The 27500-nt window shown below is 50.7% G+C and overlaps 3 protein-coding genes across 3 annotated transcripts in view; 2 read left to right on the forward strand and 1 right to left on the reverse strand.

The window, feature by feature from the left end:
* The window catches only part of sult4a1 (sulfotransferase family 4A, member 1), an 11588-nt gene extending 2923 nt beyond the window's left edge, over positions 1–8665 (forward strand). Inside the window, exons 3-7 of the mRNA XM_056589174.1 lie at positions 1921–2001; positions 2586–2712; positions 3310–3404; positions 4744–4882; positions 8327–8665. Of these exons, the coding sequence (XP_056445149.1) occupies positions 1921–2001; positions 2586–2712; positions 3310–3404; positions 4744–4882; positions 8327–8439 (555 nt within the window). The 3' untranslated portion in view covers positions 8440–8665. The remainder of the gene's footprint in view (positions 1–1920; positions 2002–2585; positions 2713–3309; positions 3405–4743; positions 4883–8326) is intronic.
* Positions 8666–9391: 726 nt separating this feature from the next.
* LOC130380478 (uncharacterized) lies at positions 9392–10503 on the reverse strand. Its single transcript, XM_056587703.1, has 2 exons — positions 10441–10503; positions 9392–10192 (listed from the first exon to the last, which is right to left on the reverse strand). Exons 1-2 carry the CDS (start codon positions 10501–10503, stop codon positions 9392–9394), a joined length of 864 nt encoding a protein of 287 aa, XP_056443678.1.
* Positions 10504–12854: 2351 nt separating this feature from the next.
* Positions 12855–27500, forward strand: part of LOC130380479 (uncharacterized) — a 16302-nt gene continuing 1656 nt past the window's right edge. Inside the window, exons 1-5 of the mRNA XM_056587704.1 lie at positions 12855–13018; positions 13794–13897; positions 19397–19497; positions 19789–19852; positions 25810–25943. Coding sequence (XP_056443679.1) covers positions 12877–13018; positions 13794–13897; positions 19397–19497; positions 19789–19852; positions 25810–25943 — 545 coding nt within the window. The 5' untranslated portion in view covers positions 12855–12876. The remainder of the gene's footprint in view (positions 13019–13793; positions 13898–19396; positions 19498–19788; positions 19853–25809; positions 25944–27500) is intronic.

Raw genomic sequence — 27500 nt, forward strand, 5'->3', positions numbered from 1 at the left:
ACGTTTACACACTGATGACGGAGTCAACCACGCAGGGCGACAGCCAGCTCGTCGGGAGCAGTATGGGTGAGGGTAGTTTAAACAAACTGTTTTAGGTAGATTAAACATACTGTTTTAGGTAGATTAAACAAACTGTTTTAGATAGATTAAACAAACTGTTTTAGGTAGATTAAACAAACAGTTTTAGGTAGATTAAACAAACGGTTTTAGGTAGATTAAACAAACGATTTTAGTTTGATTAAACAAACTGTTTCAGGTCGATTCAACCGACTGTTATAGGTCGAGCTCATTGCCTGCAGTGCCAAGCTGTGTACTGGATGTAAGTGTTTAGTGTGTTAATGTTCTCTCTTCTAAATAACAGATTACTCTCTATGAAAAATGGAGAAAGCGGGACATGCAGTGATTCTGAGACAGGGTTGTTTTATAAGTCTCGTAAACCGTATAATTCCCCTAAAGGTCAGCTTGAAGGGGGAACGTCACACTGCTGTAACAGATAAGAGTTCTGCCTCATAGCGATGTGTTTAGGAAGCCTCTGCAACCTATCCCATCAATGGCTCAACTTTGGCACGGAATGGTTTCTGCTGAGAGCTTGTTGTTATGAAGACTTTATGAGACGGCGCAAATTTATGTTTAGCTTTCACCGAACAAAGGGACTTTTAATAACGTCAGCCAATCCTGTGGCGTGTAATTCAGTTATATATATCACGCTTCCCTCCCACTGAAACCGGCAATCAATCCACCATGAATGCTCTCTATGAAGCGTTCTCGCACTGACAGAAGTGCCGGGGATTCAACCAGCAACCCCCCAAGGCTGCGTTCACCCAGCGGCAAGATTGGTTAGTTGGGCGGGTAGAATTATCTTTGGAAACAGTGACAACTCAATGCAATCCCTTTTCCCGTCCAGGTTGCGTTTAGAATGGCTTCCATTGAGTCGTCATGGTTCCCAGAGATCCTGGACTTACCGACCAATAGGGCGGCTCCGGTAAGTCAGGTTAGGGGCGTGGTACTAGGTTAGGGGTGTGGTCCTGGACTCAGCCTTCAGCTGTTGCTCTCTCTCGTAAACAGACCAGTGGCTGATATGCCACCACAGAAACTGAAACACAGATCCACAACACGTGTGTAACCTTTAAACCAAAGAACCTTACACCCTTACTCCAGCTGGGAGTGAGATTAGGGATGACATCATGCAGAAGGCCGACTGAGAGGTGAACCTTTGCTTACAGTGGAACCACTAGCCTGGCTGAGCATGTAACTAGCCTGGCTGAGTATGTTACTAGCCTAGCTGAGTATGTTACTACTAGCCTAGCTGCGTGTGTTACTACTATAGAGTGTGTTAATATTAGTCTAGCTGAGTATGTAACTACTAGCCTAGCTGAGGCCTAAAAAATGTTTTTGTTTGGTTCCGGTTTCCGACCGACCCTGTCAATTTTTAGGCCTGACTATGTTACTACTAGCCTAGCTGGGTGTGTTACTATTAGCCTAGCTATGTAACTACTAGCCTAGCTGAGTATGTTACTACTAGCCTAGCTGAGTATGTAGCTACTAGCCTGGCTGAGTATATCACTCTAAACTAACAGTCTAGTAACTAGTCTAACAGACTGGTAGCTCTAGCCTAACTGGCTATTGACTGGTCTAACAGGCTAGTAACTATTGCCTAACTGGCTATTGATTAGTCTAACAGGCTCCTAACTATTGCTAACTGGCAATTAACTAGCGTAACTAGCTAGTAGCTCTTGTGAATTGGCTTACATGAAGCGGCACAGTAACCAAGATAACTCAGCCGCTATGACGTCACCAGCTGTATGAAAGAATTCATACACCACTGATGGTGATGGTGATATACAGTCACAGGACTTTCGACTGATCGATTGTGTGTGTGTGTGTGCGTGTGTGCGTGTGTGTGTGTGTGTGTGTGTCCAGGAGCTGACGTCCCCTCGTCTGATCAAGAGCCACCTGCCTTATCGCTTCCTGCCGGCGGCCATGCACAGTGGGGAGGCCAAGGTACCACCCCCCCCCCCCCCCCCCCCCCCGAAAAAACAGGAAGTCCTGGACCAACTTCCTGTATGCATAGCGTCATCATGGTGTTTTCATGTTCCTATGCTGTATTCTGTGTTCCCATCCTGAGCAGAGACATTCTGACCAACAACATCCTTAATGAAGAGCTCTTAATGTGAAGGCGGTAGCAGAGACATTCTGACCAACAACATCCTTAATGAAGAACGCTTAATGTGAAAGACGGTAGCAGAGACATTCTGACCAACAACATCCTTAATGAAGAGCTCTTAATGTGAAAGGCGGTAGCAGAGACATTCTGACCAACAACATCCTTAATGAAGAGCTCTTAATGTGAAAGGCGGTAGCAGAGACATTCTGACCAACAACATCCTTAATGAAGAGCTCTTAATGTGAAGGCGGTAGCAGAGACATTCTGACCAACAACATCCTTAATGAAGAGCTCTTAATGTGAAAGACGGTAGCATAGACATTCTGACAAACAACATCCTTAACGCAGAGCTCTTAATGTGAAAGACGATTCAGGAGACAGGAAGGAGCCTGCGGCTGACGGGCGTGTGTTTCCTGTGCAGGTCATCTACATGGCCCGAAACCCCAAGGACCTGGTGGTGTCCTACTACCAGTTCCACCGCTCCCTCCGCACCATGAGCTACCGCGGAACCTTCCAGGAGTTCTGCAGACGATTCATGAACGACAAGCGTGAGTTCTGTGTTTTTGTCGCTGGTTTAATGATTGGTATTATTTTTTAGAGGAACGAACATTTGGTGTGGTAATGCGTGTCACATTACCACAGACCTCTGTGTGTCGTGTGTCTCAAGTAGAGACACACGACGCATGCTGTGGAATAGAGCAGGAGGAAGTAAAAGAAAGTAGAGTAGAATGTATGAGATGGATCATCTCCCATATTGGGAGACGTTCGATTCCGCTTCCTGAACTCGAGCATTGGCTGATACAGCGTCTAGCATTGTAACTACTAATAGCGCCTGATATTATTGAAGGGTTCTTTCTTCTTCTCAGCCTGTGTAGTAAAAGAGCTAGTATCAGTATCGGATCGGCGCGTAGACTTGCGTACTCGCCGATACCCGATTCTGCATTTTTGGACAGGATCTAGCATCGACGATAGAGAACAACCACATAGAAAGAAGCCTCAAACTCTCACACACCCCATGGTTCTGATACCCCGCTCTTCCACAGAGAGACGTAAGGCTTGGAGCCGTTCAATCACGTCCCAAAGGAGTAAGAACAAAGTAACCCACAGAGACACACCAAGTAACCCAATTTTTCCCTGCCTCACAGTGGGATATGGCTCCTGGTTCGACCACGTTCAGGAGTTCTGGGAGCATCGCATGGATTCCAACGTGCTGTTTTTAAAGTACGAGGACATGTACAAGGTAAGGCTGCCCTCCTGTCTCGTGTGTCTAGTCAGCGTTCGGCTTTTAAAACAACGACACTGGAAGGGGGAAGGGAACTACCGTGACCCATAATTCACATCAGGAAATCCTGAACAACATAGAAGTCCCTTTTCGGCCCTTCTATATTTCTGATACAGGGTGGAGTTTCAGTAACCGAAGCGATCATGCAGTCATAAACTGTAATTACATGCCAACCTGTAGTTTACTGACCTCCTGATGCCACTCCCCTTTATGTAACGCCACACCCCTTTATGTCTTGCCACACCCCTTTATATCACGCCACGCCCTTTATATCATGCCACACCCCTTTATATCATGCCACACCCCTTTATATCATGCCACACCCCTTTATATCATGCCACACCCCTTTATGTCATGTCACATCCTCTATGTCATGCCACCCCCTTTTATGTCATGCAACGTGTCCTGATGAATCCGAGTCTTGTTCTCCCGGAGCTATTTCAAAATAAGGGCGTGTGTGTGTTGTGGGGGGGGGGGGGGGGGGTCGGGGTGGTTATGGATCAATACATTGCTTAGCTTTATACCAAAGGGTTATAATGTTAGTGAGCTATCAGCCGGCCAAGACACAGAGGAACCAGGGCATCCAGCCGGTCGCACACAGGCCATCCTGATCCCTGGAGGCGCACTGGGTTCAGCCTTCAGAGGAAGGGCATGTCTGCGTTGGACCCGGTGCTGCGTTCAACGCCAGTGTTGACCTTTGGCGGGGCTCACGAGGAGAAATCCATTGCTTTCAATCTTTTGTAGGAACAGATTGAGCTGGGGCGCTGCTTATCTTCAGGATGAATTGTGTTGCAATGGTGAAGGTCTAAGGTAGTCAACACATGTGCACACACACACACTGCGCTCACCTCCACTGCAGTTTTCTCCCCGTTAACTCTTGTCACCCTTCTCCTTGTCACCTCCACTCCTCCTTCCCTCCTCTCCTCTCCCCTCCCTCTCCCCTCCTTTCCTCCCCTCTCCCCTCCTTTCATCCCCTCTCCACTTCCCCCTCTCTCCTCCCCTCCCCTCCCTTGTCCTCCTCTCTCTCCTCCCCTCCTATCACCTCCCCTCTTTCTCCTCCTCTCTCCCCTCCTCCTCTCTCCCCTCCTCCTCTCTCCCCTCTCTCCTCTCCTCTCCTCTCCTCTCCTCTCCTCTCCTCTCCTCTCCTCTCCTCTCCTCTCCTCTCCTCTCCTCTCCTCTCCTCTCCTCCCCTCCCTTCTCTCTTCCTCTCCTCTCTCCTCTCCTCCCCCCCTCTCCCCTCCTCCCCCCCTCTCTCCCCCCTCCTCTCCCCCCTCCTCTCCCCCCCCTCTCTCCCCAGGACCCGGGCTCCCTGGTGGAGCAGCTGGCTGGGTTCCTGGGCGTGGCGTGTGATAAGGCCCAGCTGGAGGGGCTGGTGGAGAGCTGCAACCAGCTGATCGAGCAGTGCTCCACCTCCGAGGCCCTCACCGTCTGCAGGGGTGAGAGAGACGGGGGAGGGCGAGAGAGAGGGGGGGAGAGAGAGAGAGAGAGAGAGAGAGGGAGAGGGAGAGGGAGAGGGAGAGAGAGAGAGAGGGGGGGAAGAGAGAGAGAGAGGGAGAGAGAGAGAGAGAGAGAGAGAGAGAGAGAGAGAGAGAGAGAGAGAGACACAGAGAGAGAGAGAGAGAGAGAGAGAGAGAGAGAGTAATCTACCCCTTATCTAGGTACATGTTTCCTGTGCATTTTTAGGAATCAGAAATCTCTGCACTCTCTGTGTTTCTACATATACTGTGCAATATATGTAGAAACAGCAGCAGAGGGGTCCTCCTCTGGAACTGAGAGGAGGACATGATGTCCTGAGCCTTATCAGGGGTGCTGCTACATATCTAGTCATAAACACTATGTACATATTGTACATAATGTAAAGAACAAACCCATGCTTGAACCCAGTCAGAAGTGACTTGGTTCAGAGTTCAGGCTGACTATGTGACTCTGTGCTTTAGATGAACACATTGCTCCTATGACCTCAGACCTCCATCTTAGCCTGAAAACGATAATGTTCCAACTTTTAACATATTACCTTTCAGTATTCATCACACTGTGTTAGCTCCTTGGGTCTAGATTTATCAGTAGTTATTTATCACCAAATCGTTGTTAAATTTCTCTACAAACTGTCCCATTGAGTCGTGTCCCAACACCAGCACGTCAAACTAAAATACTCTCTATATCCCTACAAAGAAACATACTTTGAATTATTTAATTGTTTTGAAACAACGCCTTATTCTGTACCGAGAGCAGAGTACCCTGTGATGATCTAAACACAGCTCCAAATCCACGAAGCAATCCATGTTTCTGTCCTAGTGGAAGCAAATATCCTTCATACCCCTCATCTATGTACATGTGTCCTGTGCGTTTTTAGAGAGAGAGAGAGAGAGAGAGAGAGAGTGAGAGAGAGAGAGAGAGAGAGAGAGAGAGAGAGAGAGAGAGAGAGAGAGAGAGAGAGACAGAGAGACAGAGAGACAGAGAGACAGACAGACAGAGAGATGTCCAGTATATGTAGAAACACCAGCAGAGGGGTCGATGGTACTGAGCGGGGGACACGATGTCCTGAGCCTTATCAGGTGTGCTGCTACACATGTGGGCATAAGCACAATGTACACAATGTACATAATGTACAAGCCCATGCCAGAAGTGTCTGGGATCAGAGTACAGGCTGACTGGGTGACTGTGCTTTAGATTAACTCATTGTCGACCTCAGACCTCTATTTTAGCCCGAAAACGATAATGTCCCAGTATTCTTTACACTGTCTTAGCTCCCAGGAGATCCTGGATCTAGATTTATCAGTGGTTATTTATCACCAAATCATTGCTACATTTCTGTACAAACTGTCCCATTGAGTCGTGTCCTGACGGCAGCACGTTAAACTAAACTTATACACTCTGCAACACTGCAAAGAAACTTCAAAGTTATTTAATTATTTTCAGGCCCTGCCTTTTTCTGTACACAATGAACTGAAGTGAATGATCTGAGAACAGAGCACGCTGTGACGATCTAAACACAACCACAAATCCATGTTTCTGTCCAAGATGAAACCAATTTCCTTTATCTACCCACAAGGAGAGAGAGAGAGAGAGAGAGAGAGAGAGAGAGAGAGAGAGAGAGAGAGAGAGAGAGAGAGAGAGAGAGAGAGAGAGAGAGAGAGAGAGAGAGAGAGAGAGAGAGAGAGAGAGGGGGTTAGGCCTGATTCTATAAAATCCTCCAGCGTAGTCTTTTAACATATTTGAGGGACATTTACATTCAGTAAAGCGTAAAGCGTTACTTAAAGTAAGTACATTCGTCAGAAGAAAGAGAAACAACAATATATCGCTGTCGGTACAGTCGGGTGGTTCATAGAACGTACAGTTGCTAGGTTAACCCATTCCCTGTACAACAAAGATAGGGACAATGTTACCAAGGACAAACACAAGGAGCATTACATAACATTATTCAATCACATAATACCGAGGATTCCCCAGTCAGGTCTCAGAGTTCAGAGACGTTTTGTTCCAGTTCTGCTTAACACAGGATCCCGTTTACTGTATATTTTGATTTTAGAGGGTGGAGGTGCTTGAAGATAGACACGCTGGCATATCTTAACAACATGCATTGTAACACGTCGTCACGATGAGTAACTGAACTCTGAAAGAGCAGTCAGGAGATATAGGTCACCACGATTCACAGATACTTTACTCATATATAATCACTTCTATAAATAGTTGTACACAAATATGGAAACATGTACACATGCAGCCACAAAAACATTCACGCACACAAACACACAACCACACACACACACACACACACACACACACACACACACACACACACACACACACACACACACACACACACACACACACACACACACACACACACACAAACATGCACACATACACATATACGTTTGTCTGAATAAATAGCACACAGAAAGTCATTTATTTATATATATATATATATATATATATATATATATATATGATTTTTTAACTTTCTGCCTACATATGAGTGTGCCAGAACGGAATACAGATTTAACCAGTAGTGCCTAGTAGGAGTTATTTAGGACCATAATGTCTGAAGTTAAGATCCTGTTGCAGTAATTGCATATAAGTTACACTAATTTAATAATCGTAGAACAGCTACGAAAAATCAGTTTCAGTCATCACAGTCTGTGATGTCGGCACCATCGTGTGGCAGGGAGTCAAAGTTCACCCACATTTGTATTACCTTGCGTTTTTTTTGTTTACCTTGTTCTGTTTATGCTTCATGTTTATTTGTCTTATGGGTGACTTTGAGTTTTGACTTTAAGTGATCATTTCAGTGTTGATTGTTTAACTTATTCTTTCAGTTTGCTTTTGTTTTCCCATGTTTGTGTCCCAACTTGTTCTTTTTAGTGCATGGAAGCCTAGCTTGATTCTGGCCTGTTGTAGAGGCTCAGAACAGGCTCAGAACATGCTCACAAACAGGCTCACAAAGTGGCTCACAGCACACGTCTCAGGTGAGTCCCAACATGAAACCTAGCTTGAGTCTGTTGTAGAGGCTCAGAGACAGGACAGAGTTCCAAGCTGACTCTGAGCTGACTCTGAGCAGGCTCTAGCAGTAGTATATCATGGGCGGTGTATTCATGTTAAACACCAAGTGCAGTTGGTACGCCTCGTAGCTACCCTGGATACATAGATATACAGAATTATAAAACACAATAAAAAAAGACAAAGATATTAAAGCAAGAGAAAACTAAAAAGAAATATATATATATATATTATTTATTTATTTTGCATTTGTTTATTTTCACCTATTTCTTTTTCAGATATGTATTCATTTATTTTTTTAACTTAGCACACGGTGATGTCATTAGCAGGATGTGATGTCACGGTGTGGTGACGGCTCCTCTCTGTCTCCGTGGCGACAGGTCGGGTGGGGCTCTGGAAGGACGTGTTCACGGTGTCCATGAACGAAAAGTTTGACGGAATCTACCGGCAGAAGATGGGCAAGTCAGACCTGACTTTTGACTTTGGCCTCTGAGTGGCCGACCTGCCAAACATAGGAAAGGAAATATCAAGTCCGTCAACAACCACAACCACAACAACAACAACAACAACAACAGCAAAACATCACCTCCACTGTCTTTCTCTCTTTGGTCGTCTACCTTCAACAACCCTCAGTGATTAGTCAGTCAGTCTGTCAGTCAGATAGTCTAGACCCGCCTCCCTGATCGTTAATCACAACTCAGACTTCCCTCCTTATCAAACTCCCCAATCGCTTTCCTCTCTCTCCCCCCTACCTCTCTCCCCCCCCCCCCTCTCTGTCCCCTGTCTCTCTACCCCCCTGCCTCTTCCCCTGCCTCTCTCTCCCCCCTGCCTCTCTCCCCCCCCCCCTCTCTGTCCCCTGTCTCTCTACCCCCCTGCCTCTCCCCCTGCCTCTCCCCCTGCCTCTCTCCCCCCTGCCTCTCTCTCCCCCCCCCCCTCTCTGTCCCCTGTCTCTCTACCCCCCTGCCTCTCTCTCCCCCCTGCCTCTCTCTCTCTCCCCCAGCCTCTCTCTCCCCCCCTGCCTCTCTCCCCCAGCCTCACTCTCTCCCCCCTGTCTCTCTCTCCCCCCTTCCTCTCCCTCCTGTGTCTCTCTCTCCCTGCCTCTCTCCCCCCCTGCCTCTCTCTAGCACCCCTTGCTGGCCACGAAAATGACACACACGCTCACTCTTACTGTGCACTTCTAGATTAATCTGCATCAATATGTGTGCATCGACGTGTTAACTGATCTGCAGCCAATTTTTAAAATCAGTGATTGAAGCCATTCTCCTCCGGCCCCTGCCTGGACACAGTGTGGGCCCACCGGGGCGTATCTTGAGATGCACATGGAGGCTCTCTGTCTGTAGACTATCTGGGTATACATCGAGGTATTTGGCGTATGCAGCCGTGGCTCAGGAGGATAGAGTGACGATGTGTGTCAGAGCAGACACACATGAACAATGATGAGCTCATCAGAGGTACTGTAGGGGGGCAAAAGAGGGCAGGTTGGGGTGTTGTAGGGGGACAATAGAGGGCAGGATGGGGTGCTGTAGGGGGGCAATAGAGGGCAGGTTGGGGTGTTGTAGGGGGACAATAGAGGGCAGGTTGGGGTGTTGTAGGGGGGCAGTAGAGGGCAGGATGGGGTGCTGTAGGGGGGCAATAGAGGGCAGGTTGGGGTGTTGTAGGGGGGCAATAGAGGGCAGGATGGGGTGTTGTAGGGGGGCAATAGAGGGCAGGATGGGGTGCTGTAGGGGGGCAATAGAGAGCAGGTTGGGGTGCTGTAGGGGGGCAATAGACCCCAGGTTGGGGTGCTGTAGGGGGGCAATAGAGGGCAGGTTGGGGTGTTGTAGGGGGGCAGTAGAGGGCAGGATGGGGTGTTGTAGGGGGGCAATAGAGGGCAGGTTGGGGTGTTGTAGGGGGGCAATAGAGGGCAGGTTGGGGTGTTGTAGGGGGGCAATAGAGGGCAGGGTGGGGTGCTGTAGGGGGGCAATAGAGGGCAGGTTGGGGTGTTGTAGGGGGGCAATAGAGGGCAGGTTGGGGTGTTGTAGGGGGGCAATAGAGGGCAGGATGGGGTGCTGTAGGGGGGCAATAGACCCCAGGTTGGGGTGTTGTAGGGGGGCAATAGAGGGCAGGATGGGGTGCTGTAGGGGGGCAATAGACCCCAGGTTGGGGTGCTGTAGGGGGGCAATAGAGGGCAGGATGGGGTGTTGTAGGGGGGCAATAGAGGGCAGGATGGGGTGCTGTAGGGGGGCAATAGACGGCAGGTTGGGGTGCTGTAGGGGGGCAATAGACCCCAGGTTGGGGTGTTGTAGGGGGGCAATAGATGGCAGGACGGGGTGCGGCCCCACCCGCGTCGGTGCCAGTGTTAACGAATGTTAAGCGCTCGTGTTATAACGTTGGCTTCAGTTTGACTTCCTCCTTTGTTGTTGCGCGGTGTGGCTCCGTGTCTGTGTGTTGATGCACGTGCACGGCGGTGTGTGTGTGTGTGTGTGCACGGCGAGGTTCCAGTGCTCAGCTGTACGGTGCACTGTCCGTCACGCGCCACCGAACCCCAGCTACGCTTCTGACTTCGCTCTGACGTCATCCTTGCATTAATGGCAGTGAGTTGTACTTTGAGGCTTCTAGTGTTGCACAGGTTCGAGGTCCATAACCCAAACACAAACGCAGACACACACACACACACACACACACACACACACTGGCTGATAGACAGAGGCGCGAACACAACCACTCACAGTCAGTTAGACAGGCAGACAGACAGACAGTCAATCTGTCAGTCACACTAGCACGCACACGCACACACACACAACCACACGCAGACTGACAGACAGAGACACACACACAGATATCCACACACACAGACAGACAGACAGACAGACAGACAGACAGACAGACAGACAGACAGACAGACAGACAGACAGACAGACAGACAGACAGACAGACAGACAGACAGACAGACAGACAGACAGAGAGACAAACACACACAGTCAGACACAGACACACACACATTTGTTGCCAATAAAGTCCTCAGTGTGTGAGGTGGGCTGCTCTTGTGAATGTGTTTACTGCTTGGAACAGAACCAGACCCACCTCATGCTGTGTTCACCTCCTGTCCGCACAGAGCTCACGTTTTACTACATTGCACTGTCTCCTGTATCGCTCTCTCTCCCCTCCATCCCTCCCTCTTATTGTGTCACTGTTTACATCGGTTGGCAAGGCTTCGACTGCCCATAAGTATGACTATTGTCCCGGAGGACATTTTGTTTTGGGTTCTCACGCCAGCCATTTCATTTTTTAATCTTGGGCATTCTCTGCAATGTATTTTACATGCTTCGCTTGCTGGTTTATTAATAAAGTTATGTCTTCAGGCAATGCGGTGTGGATACTTTCAAATGTATGCTATTTTTGTATCTTTATGAAAGTAACTATAAAAACTGTATTCGCTTTTTTTTTTCTGTGCCAATGTAAAATACCATAAAGCATACCTGTGTGGAAAATATAAGTAATATATCAGGATTGAGGTATAGGACTGTCTTGTGTAACGACACGATAGTGAAACATGAGGAAACAAAAGGCTGAAATATTCACTATTGAACTCAACAATAGCCGGGGGAGGCTGCCCGTGCCAAGTCTATCGCCATGGCAACCTCGACGCTTTCTTTGAAATCTCCTGCGCTTCTCCAAGCGTGAGAGACGATCCTCCATTGTAGCGTTATCCCCGTCTACCACAACGCAATTTCCGCTCTCTTCCTCCCTATGAGCAGTGTACGCCGGTTTACAGTCCCCGTGGCGAGAAGAACAAGGACACGGTAAGGAAAACAACATAAAAAGACACGCAATAAATATGGAGTTTTGACGAACGAATTGACAAAGCAATAACCGCAACTAGTAACGAAAACTGGTATCCCTGTATCGGAAATCCCTCCCTCTCTATCGCCTCTCGCTCTAAATCCCATGCGACCAAAAGTCCCGCCCACTCTGCCCAAACACGCTCATTTGAAGCATCCCGTTCAAGACGTTCAATCGCGAGATGAGAACGAATGGTAACGAGATTACGCGTGTGCGCATCTCAACATAAACTCGGGGAAACTCCTCAGCAGCAACACAACACTGAGACGCGGGTACAAGGGAAGGTAGGAGCGTTTATCACCGACACAACAAGGAGGTGCAGAGGAGTTCTCATCATTGTGTATTTCGAGCTTGTAGGCTTCTTCTCATAGGTCCACAGCTACATTTCAGTTAGTACGACTAGGTCAAAGAATCGCCACTAGACGTCGTCATTATCTTCAATTTGACTTTTTTTATCTGAATTTACAAACTCGAGTGGTCTGAAATGTCATTCGGCTCGTTGGAAGTTAAGACGTCTACTTCACTAGGTATATACTACAAAACAAACGTCACGGAATTGCTTGCATCAGAAAACAACACCAGGGACTCAAAGCATACGTGGCTATATCAATAATCTCATTCAAAACGATTAACCTTGATTTAACATTCCAATTAATTAATCATGTTTCCTGAACAGTGAAGCGCTACTTACTATTGTTGACAAGATAAAGTAGCATATAGGCCTACCGGCAGAGAACATATAGAAGGCCTAGCCTATACTGAATAGGCTACATAAAGAATCCTTTATTATGACTCTTAAAACATGACAGAAACGTGAGCGCGTAGCGCCACTCTTTCAAGGTGAGACAGTGGAGGCTCGCTTACCTCACGTGTTCGCTTACCTGGGGCACACGCACGCACACGCACGTACGCGCGCGCGCACGCACGCACGCACGCACGCACGCACGCACACACACACACACACACACACACACACACACACACACACACACACACACACACACACACACACACACACACACACACACAAAGCCACCTGGTTCTTATTCGCCAGTGTTAATGTGTTTAATGATTACAGATCGTCTTTAATGCTCCGTTTCTGTGCGGGATGGCCAACACGGTGGCTCTGAACCTGGGTGCTGGAGATCAGCGGGTGGTCTTTGCTCCTCGACCCCGCAACGCCCCACACAAACTCCGCAGAGCCTCAGGACATTCACCCCCCATAGCCGGCGGCTTCCGCCCACAGAGAGGTGGGCGGGACTATCATCACACTTAAGTTCAAGTTCATAATTCAATTTTAAGTTCTTTGTTGTCCGAAAAGGGGAATTAGTTTAATATTCATTCATCCATTGGCCTCTTTATCTATCTGCCCTTAAAGCCGCTCTTGTGGGGCTCACCTCAATTGCTTTAAGATAAGAAGTTAGTCAACCCGGAACCAAGAGAGGATTTAGCCCTGCTGGGTCCAAATGATTGACTTTGTTAACCTGCAAGGCATCTGGCTAATGTATCATAGTGCTAAAAATGTATAGCACTTCAAAAGGCTTGACTAACTGAAAGCTTCCCCTTGGCTCCAAGTCTTATTATTAGTTACCAACGAACAAACAACAGTTTAACAACAAAAAAGTTGTGTAACTGAAATCGAGCTGAAGACACGGTACAGCTTTTTAGGCTGCACCCGGCTGGCCCTGCCACTAGAGGGCGCCCCTCCATAACACACGTTTCACCCTGGAGATTGAATCCGGGTTTATTGAGGATTATCTACAGTAATCTCTCAGCCAATTAACGTTTACTCTAGACTATTTAGCACAAAGTAAAGAACCCATATCTATGAAAATATTGAGACATTTCTAAATTTTATTAGATTGATTAATATCACAATTTGCTAATGATCCAAAACACTGTTCTAAACAGCTTAACCAAGGGTCACTAAATGCATCTTCTTATTAATCTTCCTGTATACCCGCCTCCTCCACCTCCACCAACTCCACCTCCACCCCCTCCACCTACTCCAACTCCACCCCCCAGCCTGCTCAGCCAGTCCGGGTCCTGGGGAGAAGTGGCCACTGGGGGCCCTGGAGGGCCGGGTCCAGGGCCAGGGGCCACGGCAGATCACACCCCGCATCGAGCAGGTGAGGCTTCCCTGCTGCATCACACGCAGATGGGATCCGTTCTGATCTCAGTGGGGCCCGTTCTGTCCAGTGATGGATTTCATGATTCTTTTCCTTGATTCAGTTCTTGTCGGTCAGTTCGCCAAGAGGAACCGTTCAGAACAGTTTGTTCGTTTGTATGTTCACTCGAGTATCCGGTAGACTCAGCTCCTCCCTCGTTCCCATTCTCAAACGATCGTGGAAGTCGGTCATCAATCAACACAACATTACAACTTTAACCAAACACAGCGGGATCGGGGGCTGTAGTTGATTAATGGATGTTTAACATATCAGCAAGATAATAGATTTTATTTAGCAATGATGGTGGGGGTCCCGGCTGGAGAACGAACCATGAAGGAACAGACATATTGACGAGACATTCAAATATTTGATTGAGGTGATCTGGCATGTCACAGAAAATACAAAGACAGCATGCATTTACCATTTCACTGATATTGAATCATATTATCGTACGCTCGCTCATTAAGCCCTCTTCCCTCTTCACCACTCACAGTCAGTGAACTAAAAGCGAGTCAGCGACTAGTGGAACGAGAGAGAAGAATCAGTTCGGTTCGTATTTGTTAAAGGGGACCTATTATGCTTTTTCGACTTTTATGACCTATAAACGTTGTTATAATGATTGATAGTCATGTTTAACCATACTAAAGTGTCAAATAATGACGTACATGCATTTCGACGTATTCCCTGCTGACAGTCTGGGGTTGGCTGTGCAGAGCGCTAAACACTCGGGACAACGATTGCGATTCACCTAACCCGCGCGCACGCTCCAAGGAAGGTAACCAATCACAACGGAGTTGGTTTGGCAGGAGGGGGGCGAGGGGGCAGAGAAGGACGAAACCGAGCATTGACAGAGAATGCTGAGAGCGCCCGGATGAGAGGAAGAGTTTCCCGAAAATCTACATCGTTTTTTGTGTATGGTTAACCATGACTATCAATCGTTATAACAACGTTTATAGGTCATAGAAGTCGAAAAGCATAATAGGTCCCCTTTAAAGATTCGTTCATTCAAACTGATTCGGCCGCGAACGACCCATCACTAGTTCTGTCCAGGAGGTGGCAGTAGAATACTTCAAATATCTTCCACCATTCCAGGTTTGAGTGTTTGCGTGTAGTTTACGCTCAGCGGGAGGTCAAATGAGGCCGGAGTCTCTGATTATGTGAATTATTAATGTAGAGACCAGTCAGTGAGGTCAGCGCGATGGTTGTTTACAGGCCAAAGGGTGATTCTCTATCCCGTTTAATACCGAGATACAGGTGTGTTCTCATCCAGTGGAGGTTCAGACGCAGGTTAATTGACGATACACTGAAGACGTCCTTGCAGTGTGAATGGACCGCATGTGAAGGCGCTTCATTTCATACCACATATCTCAGATATGAACTCGCAGCGTCGAGGGACGGCCCTCGGGTGCCACCCCCCCCACCCCCCTAGGGAGTCGAAATAGATTGGCCTCTCTTCATCCAGCTAGCACCCATCTGTTCTCCTAGCTAGCCGTTCTGTATTTACATTCTTCCTGCCTCTGTCCTCCCCTTCTCTCCTTGAAGGCCTGCCTGTAGATGACGGGGGGGGGGGGGGGGGGGGGTGGGTAAATCTAAATTCTGATTGAATTTGTAAACCCCCTAAGGCTAGCGTGCTACGTGACTAGCATCCTCGTCGTCGAGGCACGATAGCTCGCCGCTAAGATGCTACATGCTTTTACTTGCTATGTGACGCAGCGGTCGTGGGCTAACGCTACGCTAACACGGTTGGAGCTCAAAGCAGAGGTGGAGCAGGGATGTGGCGGCGATGTGTTGGATCAGCGCTCCAGAGGCGAGAGTATTCTCTGAGCGAGCTAGCTCATGCAGTAGCATTGATCTGCGGCTGAGTGCATGTCTCGTGTGTTTCTGTCTCTCGGCAGGACACAATGGCACACAATCCCTGTCATTATCTTTTATCCTGTGGTGTGTGATTTTGTTTGTGTGTGTGTGTGTGTGTGTGTATTTAGGCCTGTGTGTGAGTGTGTGTGTGTGTGTGTGTATGTGTGTGTGTGTGTGTGTGTGTTTGTCCCTCCCCTACGTGTCTGTAATTGTCTCCGCGGTGTTCCTCTTTGTTCCGTCTCAACGCTCACTGCTGACAGTTTGACTGGCTGTCGTTCCCACACGCACGCACGCACGCACGCACGCACGCACACACACACACACACACACACACACACACACACACACACACACACACACACACACACACACACACACACACACACAAACAGACACACCCACACACACCAATGGACAGTCGTACACACACGCACACACACTCTCACATGCACACATATCTCAAATCTCACATGCCCGGAATGTGTGTGGGTGTGGGTGTGGGTGTGTGTGTTTGTGTCCCTCCCTCAAAAGACACAACCACAGTCTTGTTTCCTCACCTCCCCTCCAAAGTGTGTGTATGTGCACGGTACAGGCAGGTGTGTGTGTGTGTGTGTGTGTGTGTGTGTGTGTGTGTGTGTGTGTGTGTGTGTGTGTGTGTGTGTGTGTGTGTGTGTGTGTGTCTATGTGTCTTTGTGTGCGCATGCATGTTGTGGAGCCTTGTATAAAGTTGAGTTGAAAGCCGTTTGCCAGCAGCTGGTATTGTGATGACATTCTGATGTGGAACCATCAAGATGTCACCTCATCACACACATGCACACGCACGTGCACACGTACACACACACACACACACACACACACACACACACACACACACACACACGCACAAACGCACACACACACACACACACACACACACACAGATAGGCAACCGCTTGCACACAAACACACACAGGTGCACACAGACTAACTCACAGGCACGCATGCAAACACACACACACACACACACACACACACACACACACACACACACACACACACACACACACACACACACACAGAATAGGGGTATGTGTGCATGAAGTGTAACTCTGAGGGATGAGGAACAGCAAGGCTGCAACGATGTAACGACATGTTCGTGATGACATGTCCATGAAACCTCCATTAGTCGAAATGAGCAATCGACCAAATGTCCACCCGGACGTTTGAGCTCAACTAGCTGTCGTGGAACCGTTCACATTACTTACATTATGATCGCAATACAGTAATGAAAATATGAATATGATTATAACTACAACATAATTCTATTAACTGTATTGACAAAGCTACTGAAAATATTTTAACTGCTACTACAACTATTGCTACTAATACTATAATCTACATGTAACAAATAATATAACAGGAATAAATAGGAAAATGTATAATAGCACCACTACCACTGTACCTGAAAACGATGGTAGGTCTCACCTGGCTGGGCAGGCGTGTCCCGTCTAGGGGCCCTAGGTGGCCGGGTGTGTCCCATGTAGGGGCCCCAGGAGGAGGGCAGCCTCCTCAGGTCCGGGTGTGTCCCCTCTAGGGGCCCCTAGTTGTTACCACGTAGGGGCCCCAGTTGGCTCCATGTACACGCCCTTGGTGGCCCGGCCTGTCCCTTGTAGGGGCCCCAGGTGGGCAGCTGTCCTCAGGTGGCCGGGCGTGTCCCTTCTAGGGGCCCCAGTTGGTCTCATGTAGGGGCACCACTTGGCTGGGTGCGTCCCCTGTAGGGGCCCCAGTTGGTCTCATGTAGGGGCCCCACTTGGCCGGGTGTGTCCCCTGTAGGGGCCCCAGTTGGTCTCATGTAGGGGTCCCACTTGGCCGGGTGCGTCCCCTGTAGGGGCCCTAGTTGGTCCCATGTAGGGGCCCCAGGAGGCCGGGTGTGTCCCCTCTAAGGGCCCTGGTTGGTCCCATGTAGGGGACCCAGGTGGCCGGGTGTGTCCCCTGTAGGGGCCCCAGGAGGCCGGGTGTGTCCCCTCTAAGGGCCCTAGTTGGTCCCATGTAGGGGCCCCAGGTGGCCGGGTGTGTCCCCTCTAAGGGCCCCAGGTGGGCAGCTCTCCTCAGCTGGGGCCGCTCCCTCGTGCAGGTGTTGTGAGGCCCAGGTATGTGGGCCAGGGGCCCCCCGGGCGCGGGCCCCTCTCAGCGGTGATAATTGGCAGGGCTGGTGTCTATAATAAGATGCGGCGGCGCCAGGGACCCACTGCGCTGGATTACACCAGGAAACAGGAAGTAGGGCAGGACAGCTGGGACGCTGCTTTGATTATGGCGCCGCGGAATAGGTAGTGGTAGTCAGTGTGTGTGTGTGTGTGTGTGTGTGTGTGTGTGTGTGTGTGTTAATGGTAGTGCGTGCGTGTTTTAATTTTAAGTTTGATTGACTGACAGGTTAGGTGTGTGTGTGTGGATGTGTGTGCGCGTGTGTTCATTTCGAGTTTGACTGACAGGTTAGGTGGGTGTGTGCGAGTTTGTTCATTTTAAGTTTAAGATGAGGTGTGTGTGTGTGTGTTTTTGTGTGTTTTTCGAGTTTGATCAAAGGTGTGTGGGCCAGTGTCTAAGTGCATGCATAATGGAACTTTCTTTCTTTCACACACACACACAGACTAACACACACACACACACACACACACACACACACACACACACACACACACACACACACACACACACACACACACACACACACACACACACACACACACACACACACACACACACACACACTCACACACACACACACACCTTTTCCCTCACACACACCGTCCCTCTCTTTGTGTTCTCTATCCCCTACGGTCTTTAGCTGCGCGGGCGGGGGCCGGGTGGGGATACACCATCAGAACAAGGTGGGGGTGTCCCCGGCTGGGGGGGGGGCTCACCTGAAGGCAAACCCCCCCCCCCCCCCCCCAGCCCCCATCCTTGAGGGACACACCAATGCATAGGTGGAGGGGGTTAGGGTTAGACGGAACCTTTTATAAATGGAACCTTTTGTCGTAAACAAAGTATTGGGCAGGAGGGTATTATGGGATGCAAACGCTGTAATGTTCACCTGCAGTGCGAGTCCCGATCCTTCGTTGAAGATGTGCATTGAAAAAAAAACGAGAACTCGAGTTCTCTCCCTAGGAGTTCGGGCTGTAGATAAACACCGGAAACACACAAACAATCAACAACAACAATTTATTTCTAGAAGGGGCTGCCCCGGGGAGTCGACCGAACGCTGCGAGAGCGCAGACCCCCCCCGTCAGACCGGCTGTCGGCAGGAACAGGAGCCACTGGGGGTTAGGGCGTCATGGGGGCTCAGGAGGTAGAGCGGGTCGGCTGGTACCCGCAGGGTCGCCGGTTCGATCCCCGGCTCGTGTCTAGGTGTCCCAGGGAGACACCCCCGAGACGCCTCACCCTGACTGCTCCCGACGCGCTGGCTGTCACCCTGTGTGGCTGACACCGGTGTATGAATGTGTGCACGGATGGATGAACGTTAGGCAATATCGTAGAGCGCTCTGAGTGGCCATTGGTTAGAAAAGCGCCGTACGAATACAGTCCATTAACCATTTAACCGAACCGGTTGTGACTGGTTACGTCTGGTTCCAGGTGTGCGGGCGGACCGGCGAGGAGGCGGACTCCAGGCGGTTCCTCCGGCCGTACGGTGGCCACGCCCCCCCGGCCGGCCCCACCCCCCGCCGCACGGCCAGGTACGCCACGCCCACCTGTGTTGTCACAGCCTCAGAACCATTAGCTCAGCGATGGCGCTACCTGGCGCTGAAGTAGTTGAGCGGAGCGCTCGAGCTGTGGTGTATTAAACTCATGGACCGTCCTCTAATCTGCGATGCTTTTTATCGCTGCGTTATGTTTGATTTTGTCTTCCCTGTGCAACAAGTGGCGTTCGCCCCGACTTTAACGCAGAACGTTCCTACGTTGTGCGGATACTGTGTGTTAATAAGAGAGTTGTAACGACTGTCACTGACGGCGTCCCCCTCACCCAGCAGGTGGGCTCCAGGACACAGGTCCATGCCCCTGGGGGAGATTCAGAGGCTTCTGAAGAACCAGGTTGGTGCCCGGAGCGACACACACACGCACACTCACACTGAACGGCATTGGGGTCCGCGGTCTGACAGCTGCGTTTCCTCATCATCCCATTACGGATCGGTTCATGTCCTCGTTGATTAATCAACGGCTTGATGTGCGCAACCACTCCAGCTCGCTCACCACCCAACCAACGTTCCATCATTCCTCTCTCTCCCGTGCTCTCTCTGTCTCTCTGTCTCTCTCTCTCTCTCTCTCTCTCTCTCTCTCTCTCTCTCTCTCTCTCTCTCTCTCTCTCTTTCCTCCTCCTCCTCCTCATCTGCCATCCTTGAATTCTTCCAACAATATCGCACCCAAAATTGCCTAAATTCCTGATTGTATTCTCAGTCAAAATGCATACGTGTACGATATTACTTACGAACCTATTGTTTTGTTACCACGGCGATGGGGCTGTTTTTGCAGCAGTCAGAATCAGACTCCAGGAAGAGACAATGAAGAGGGAGGAAGGAGGGAGTGATGGTGGGAGAGAGGTAGGAATGATGGAGGGAAGGAAGGAAAGAAGGAAGGAAGGAGGGAGGTAGGAGGGAAGAAGGGAGGGAGCTCAATCACATGTTCCCGTCTTCAAAGTTCTTGTGACTGTCATTTATTATAACAACTTTGGAAGTGTGTGTGTGTGTGTGTGTGTGTGTGTGTGTGTGTGTGTGTGTGTGTGTGTGTGTGTGTGTGTGTGTGTGTCTGTGTGTGTGTGTGTGTGTGTGTGTGTGTGTGTGTGTGTGTGTGGTCACTGTGATGAGTTGTCTGTGCCACCATGTGTCTTAGAGAAGCAGCTGGGCTTCATAATGAATGATGCACACACACACACACACACACACACACACACACACACACACACACACACACACACACACACACACACACACACACACACACACACACACACACACACACACACACACACACACACACACACACACACACTCTCTCTCTCTTTCTCTATGCCCCCCTCTCTCTTTATTTCTCTCTCTCTTTCTCAAACACATACATGAGGCAGTCACAGCTGTTTAAACCTCTTGCTTGCCTCACTTATCAATATTCAATTGAACACACTGAACACACACACACACAAACCCACAACCATTTTATTGGTGAAATACAAGCTCTAAGCGTTCCTCGTGGTTGGAAGAGGTTATCGTAGGAGACAGGAAACAGAAGACCGACAACGAGGCAAAAGAAACACATGAAGACGTGAAAGTCAAAGAAATTTACTTTTTGTCAGTTAGCAGACACACGTTCTCATCCTCATCATCTTCATCCTCTTACAAGTGAGGCAGAACAATCAAAGCCTGCGATCAATATCGGAGGAAGTACAAAAATGTGTTCCGCGTGAACAGGAGAAAAACATAGACGGTGGATTCGCTGCAGGAATCAGAAACCAGGGTTAGATGGTTTCATGTTTTATATGAACAGGCTCTTGTTCAGGTTTGTATTAAATAGTCGTCAGAGCGCAGAGCAGCGAGATCGCTTCGCAGAAACAAGGAGGACATATTCTAGGAATAAATCCTTTTGTGAACGCAGAAGTGACTTCCAATAGTCAGTTATTCACGGGCCATCTTGACTTGGCGTAGATGGATTCTTCATTGTGATGTGAATGTTTGGCGGGCGCGGGTGAATGGGGAGCTTGAGGGGGGGGGGGGGGGGGGGGGAGGGGGAGGGTGTTGAGTTGTGGGTGGGGGGGGGGGGTGTCAGTGCAGTAACAGAAGGAGGCTCGGAGCTCTCTGTTATCCCTGCTAGCCCAGCGCTAATCCTGGCTACGCTAGCAAGCTGCTGCCCGGGCCGCGAGGAATTAGCCCTTTAATCGACAGACAAAACAAAGTGCAGCACTCTGTCTCCGACGAAGGCCTTCTGATCTCTCCCTCTCTCACACACAGGCACACGCATGCACACATACACACACACACACACACACACACACACACACACACCCACACACACGCATGCACACACACACACAATTACAATGACCACACAGACACAGGCACACACTTGTTCATAATACATGCAAGTCCACACGCACACACATACCCACACATGCATGAACACACAAAACACACACATGCGAACACTCTCATACTCACATACATGCAAACGCGTGCCAACAATGTCACTGGTTTTCCTGCGGGGGGGGGGTTCTACTTCCTGTGTTGTCATTAATGGCAGAATGTCAAATCAGGTCACAACCTCAGATGACGTTTCTCTGCTGGACTTCGAGGGGGGCGTGTGAATGGGTCGGCCCAGGGATAGGGGGCAGTTTCATTGACTTAGCTCAGGGCCAATCAGCAAGGTGTATTCGTTATACTCCAGCATAGACACCACACACATACATATTGCCCCCCTCCCCCAATAGGGACCCCCCGGGGCTGGCTGTACCACCGTAGAACAGGCCGGTAAACAACAACAGATCACATTCATTAATTAGGGAGCGAGCGAGGGAGGGAGGGAGGGATGAGGGTGGGAGGGAGGGAGTCGGAGGGGGGAGAGAGAGAGGGCGGGGGAGTGTGTGGATGAGAGCCAGGCGGCACGCCATGCCAACCAGAACACAGCTGCCTAATGGAACGCTGGCAGAGCCCGCGCACCAGGGAGACGGGGGAGAGAGGTGGGGGAGACGGGGGAGAGAGAGGGGGTTCAAATATAATGGAGAACTATTGGAGATAGAGGATACAAAAAGCAAATCAAAAAATACAGAAATAACGCCGGAGAAATGGGCTCTTTTGTCAGGGAATTCAGCGTGCACGTCAGGGGGGGCCTGGGGGGGGGGGGGGGGGGGGGGGGGGGGAGCGTGGAGGAAAGAATAAAAAGTTGGAAACAAAGGAAGATTAAAGGAGCCGGGAGTGTGTGGGTGGGTGTGTCTGTATCTGTGTGCGTCTGAGTGTGTGTGCTGGTCTGAGTGTGTGTGCATGTCTGTGTGTGTGTGTGTGTGTGTCTCTGAGTGTTTGTGTGTGTGTGTGTGTGTGTGCGTGTGTGGGTGTGTGTGTGTCTGTGTCTCTGAGTGTGTGTGTCTCTGAGTGTGTGTGTGTGTGTGTGTGTGTGTGTGTGTGTGTGTGTGTGTGTGTGTGTGTGTGTGTGTGTGTGTGGGTGTGTGTGGGTGTGTCTGTGTGTGTATCCCTGTGTGTGTGTGTGTGTGTGTGTGTGTGTGTGTGTGTGTGTGTGTGTGTCTGTGTGTGTATCCCTGTGTGTGTGTGTGTGTGTGTGTGTGTGTGTGTGTGTGTGTGTGTGTGTGTGTGTGTGTGTGTGTGTGTGTGTGTGTGTGTGTGTGTGTGTCTGCGTGTGTGTGTGTGTGTGTGTGTATGTGTGTGCATCTCTGACTGTGTGTGCGTGTGCGAGGGAGAGATGGAGAGATGAGATGGATTGGGAGACTGAGCGTATCCCTTTTGCCTCGCTTCATTAATACAGCATGATCTCCCTGCTCCCTCCTTTGTGATTTTAACACATTTCTAATTAGCGCGCAGTCCTGCAGGAGGGGGAGGAGGAGGAGGGGGAGGAGGAGGAGGAGGGGGAGGAGGGGAGGGAGGAGGGAGGAGGGAGGAGCAGGAGGAGGAGGAGGAGGAGGAGGAGGAGGGGGGAGGGGAGGAGGGGGAGGAGGAGGAGGAGGAGGAGGGGGAGGGGGAGGAGGAGGGGGAGGAGGAGGGGGAGAAGGAGGAGGAGGGGGATGTGGGGGAGGAGGGGTAGCAGGAGGAGTTGGGGGTGGAAGAGGAGGAAGTGGGGGAGGAGGATGGTGGGAAGAGATCCCTATATACCCCCTATATCCCTATGCACCCACTATACCATCCTATATACCCCATCTATACCCTATATGCCCCCTATATACCCGCTTTATATCCTATCTACCCTTTATACCCCCTATATTCCCCTTACAGACCCTACAACTACTATGTGGGCCGCAAGGCCATGTTTGATTTCAAACTGTGAAACCCAATGTACCTTATGTACCCCTATATACCCTATATACACCATATATACCCCCTATATACCTTATATACACCCTTTCCCCCCTATGTACCCTATATACACCCTATATACCCTATATACAAAATATGGATTTGGGGTTGGAGGATGAGAAGGGGGAGATTGGGGTGGAGGAGGAGGAGGAGGAGGAGGAGGAGGGGGGGGGGGGTAGAGCAAGAGGAGGAGGAGGAGGGCTGTGGGAGGACGGCCGTATTTATATCAGTCTTTTAATAAACCCTCTATTCGTTTGATCTTTTTTTTAAACACGGCGGTTTTGCGCCGCGCTCCGCCGTGTCTCGCGCGGCTCCCGGCGGCCGCAGCAGCGGAAGGCGGAGCGGCTCGGGTGGTGCAACAAAAGGGCTGGCGGAACGCGCGGCGGGACGAAGTGGGGGGGGGGATTACCCTCCTAGAGAAGGGTTAGGGGGGTCCGTTGAGGCGTGGAGGGCGTACCGAACGGAGACACTGAGGATGGGGTTCACTGTGAGGCCGAGACCGGCTCTACACGGGAGTGCCCTCCTGTCAGGACCGGCAGGGTCTAGGACCGCAGGGTAGCGGGGCGTGTGTAGTCCGGTCCTCCTCCTCCTCGGCCTTGGTCCTGGTCCTGGTCCTGGTCCTGGTCCTGGTCCTGGTCCTGGTCCTGGTCCTGGTCCTGGTCCTGGTCCTGGTCCTGGTCCGCTCTCCTGGTCTTCGGGGCGGCCGTGCGTGAGGGAGACACCCTCTCAGAGACCGGCCGCCCGTCGCAGCTCCACTCATCACAGGACCGCAATTAGACGGGAGACATCTCTGCTCTGATTACCCAAGAGTCAGCGAGGGTATATTTAGTATCAGCCCTGTCCCTCCCCTCCCTCTCTCTCCCCCCCTCCCTCCCCCTAAGATAACGGGAGACTCGACAGAGGACACAGCAAACAGTAGAGGTTTTGGTCTGGTCCCACCCAAAGCGCCCGGGTACTTGGTATAGGTTCCTCCTGGGTAGATCCCGGTCTCTGGTCCAGCTCCCCTAGGGGGTACCGCTCAAGCCAAGGCTAGGGAGGTATCGGACCACTGGCGTTGGTCTGGGGTCTTCGGTCTCCAAACAGGCCAATGTCGTGAACGGTACAAACTGTGTTTTTTTTCCGCACTATCAGCGATTACCGCAGAAATGCGATATTGCCACGACCTTGACGGGTCCATGGTGGACGACAGAACGTCCTCTGACGAGAACGTCCTCTCGGAGTCTGTTCGTCTCTGTTATCGTGGTTACCAAAGCAACTAAACCTCAGGTCCAAGCTTCCCACCTGATGTGTACGGACGCTTTAGTTTCACTTTCGTTTCGCTCCGAGCCCATCCTGCCAGGAGTGCCGAGGGCATCGTGTCTCCTGAAGCTCCTCCTCCACCTCTCGTCCTCCACCTCTCGTCCTCCACCTCTCCTCCTCCACCTCTCCTCCTCCACCTCTGGTCCTCCACCTCTCCTCCTCCACCTCTGGTCCTCCACCTCTGGTCCTCCACCTCTCCTCCTCCACCTCTGGTCCTCCACCTCTCCTCCTCCACCTCTCCTCCTCCACCTCTGGTCCTCCACCTCTGGTCCTCCACCTCTCCTCCTCCACCTCTGGTCCTCCACCTCTCCTCCTCCACCTCTCCTCCTCCACCTCTCGTCCTCCACCTCTCCTCCTCCACCTCTCCTCCTCCACCTCTGGTCCTCCACCTCTCCTCCTCCACCTCTGGTCCTCCACCTCTGGTCCTCCACCTCTCCTCCTCCACCTCTGGTCCTCCACCTCTCCTCCTCCACCTCTCCTCCTCCACCTCTGGTCCTCCACCTCTCCTCCTCCACCTCTGGTCCTCCACCTCTGGTCCTCCACCTCTGGTCCTCCACCTCTCCTCCTCCACCTCTCGTCGTGCACGTCTCGTCCTCTGTATGCCTCTGCTGTCAGTCATGGCTTATGTCTCTCTCTCTCGCTCTCTCTCTCTCTCTCTCTCTCTCTCTCTCTCTCTCTCTCTCTCAGGTGGCGGGGAGGTCTCTCGCCCCCGTGTTCCGTTCGTTCGACCCCCGCGGAGAGGGGCGGGTCCGGAGGCGGGACTTCCGGCGCGTGTTGTCGGAGTGCTGCTGCTTCCTGCTGACGGACCGGGAGTTTGAGAGGTGGGCCTGGTGGGGTATGGAATGAATGGATGATGCCTGACGCACCGTCTATGAACACATGATTACCATCGGAGGACCTCGCCATTCAATCGTCTGCTTGAGTACACGATCTTACACACACACACACACACACACACGCACGCACGCACGCACACACACACACACACACACACACACACACACACACACACACACACACACACACACACACACACACACACACACACACACACACACACACACACACACACACACACACACACACGCGCGCGCGCGCGCACATACACATACACATACACATACAGACACAAAACGGCAGGTACACACACATACCCCTATACATAGAACGGCAGCTTCACGCACACACACACACACACACACACACACACACACACACACACACAACGGCAGCTAGACACACACACTTCCACATACACATGTAAACAGACACACACAGACCCAACGGCAGGTAAACACACACTTTCACACACACTCACACCGGCAGCTACACACACACACACACACACACACACACACAGACACATACACACACTTTCACATACACAAACATGCAGGTACCCCCACCCCCCCACACACACACGAGCACGCACGCACACACACACACACACACTTTCACATACACAAACACATGCAGGTACCCACGCACACTCCCACACACTCCCAGTCCCGTCGTAGATGATCACCTGTCCCGGGAGTAGCAGTCAGCCACCCATCAGTCCACCCTATTTGCGGCGGCCCCGCGGGGGAGGAGCGCTAATGGGGAGGACGGGGGTAACTCGAGCTTTGTGGTCAGCCCCTTTGTCTCTGCGGCAGACAAAGCTAATTGACTTTTAAAACTTGGGGGGGGGGCCCTGCAGTCAAATTCCACTTCCAGGAAACGAGGAGCAACTTTTCTCCTCCTCCCTCTCCTGACGCGGCGGCTCTAGAGGATTCCGCGTGACAGGTTCATTTTCAACGGCTCTAATTGGATTTCCCGCTCAGGACTCCAATCTCTCATCACCGTCACCATCATCACCACCACCATCATCTTCATCATCATCATCATCATCATCATCATCATCATCATCACCTTTTCCTTCCACCCCCCCCACTCCCTTTGTTTAATCTGTCCTTCTGTCTGTCTGCATTTATGTCCACGTGTCTGTCTGTCTGACTATCTTTATCCACCTGTCTATCTGTCTATCTGCCTCTGAGTGTCCGTCTCTCTACCTCTATGTCCACCTGTCTGCCTGCCTGCCTGCCTGCCTGCCTGCCTGCCTGCCTGCCTGTCTGCCTGCCTGCCTGCCTGCCTGCCTGCCTGCCTGCCTGCCTGCCTGCCTGCCTGCCTGCCTGCCTGTCTGCCTGCCTGCCTGCCTGCCTGCCTGCCTGCCTGCCTGCCTGCCTGTCTGCCTGTCTGGCTGCCTCTCAACATCAATGCATCAATGGCTTCCAAAAGCAAAATGTCAAAAAAATGGAATATAAATATACAATCTGACACTAGAATACGTTTAAATGGAAATGCAATGAACTGCCCAAGCCTTAATTGTTCAAAATAAT

Source organism: Gadus chalcogrammus, chromosome 4, assembly GCF_026213295.1.
Source record: "Gadus chalcogrammus isolate NIFS_2021 chromosome 4, NIFS_Gcha_1.0, whole genome shotgun sequence".
Classification (NCBI taxonomy): domain Eukaryota; kingdom Metazoa; phylum Chordata; class Actinopteri; order Gadiformes; family Gadidae; genus Gadus; species Gadus chalcogrammus.

What these genes read in the sequence shown, in the direction of transcription:
- LOC130380478 (XM_056587703.1), bottom strand. Translation starts at nt 10,503, where the DNA reads ATGACGTCAGAGCGAAGTCAGAAGCGTAGCTGGGGTTCGGTGGCGCGT. An exon ending in CGCGTGACGGACAGTGCACC is followed by an intron (nt 10,193 to 10,440) that starts GTACAGCTGAGC and finishes GCCCCCCTACAG; the next exon opens with CACCCCAACCTGCCGTCTAT.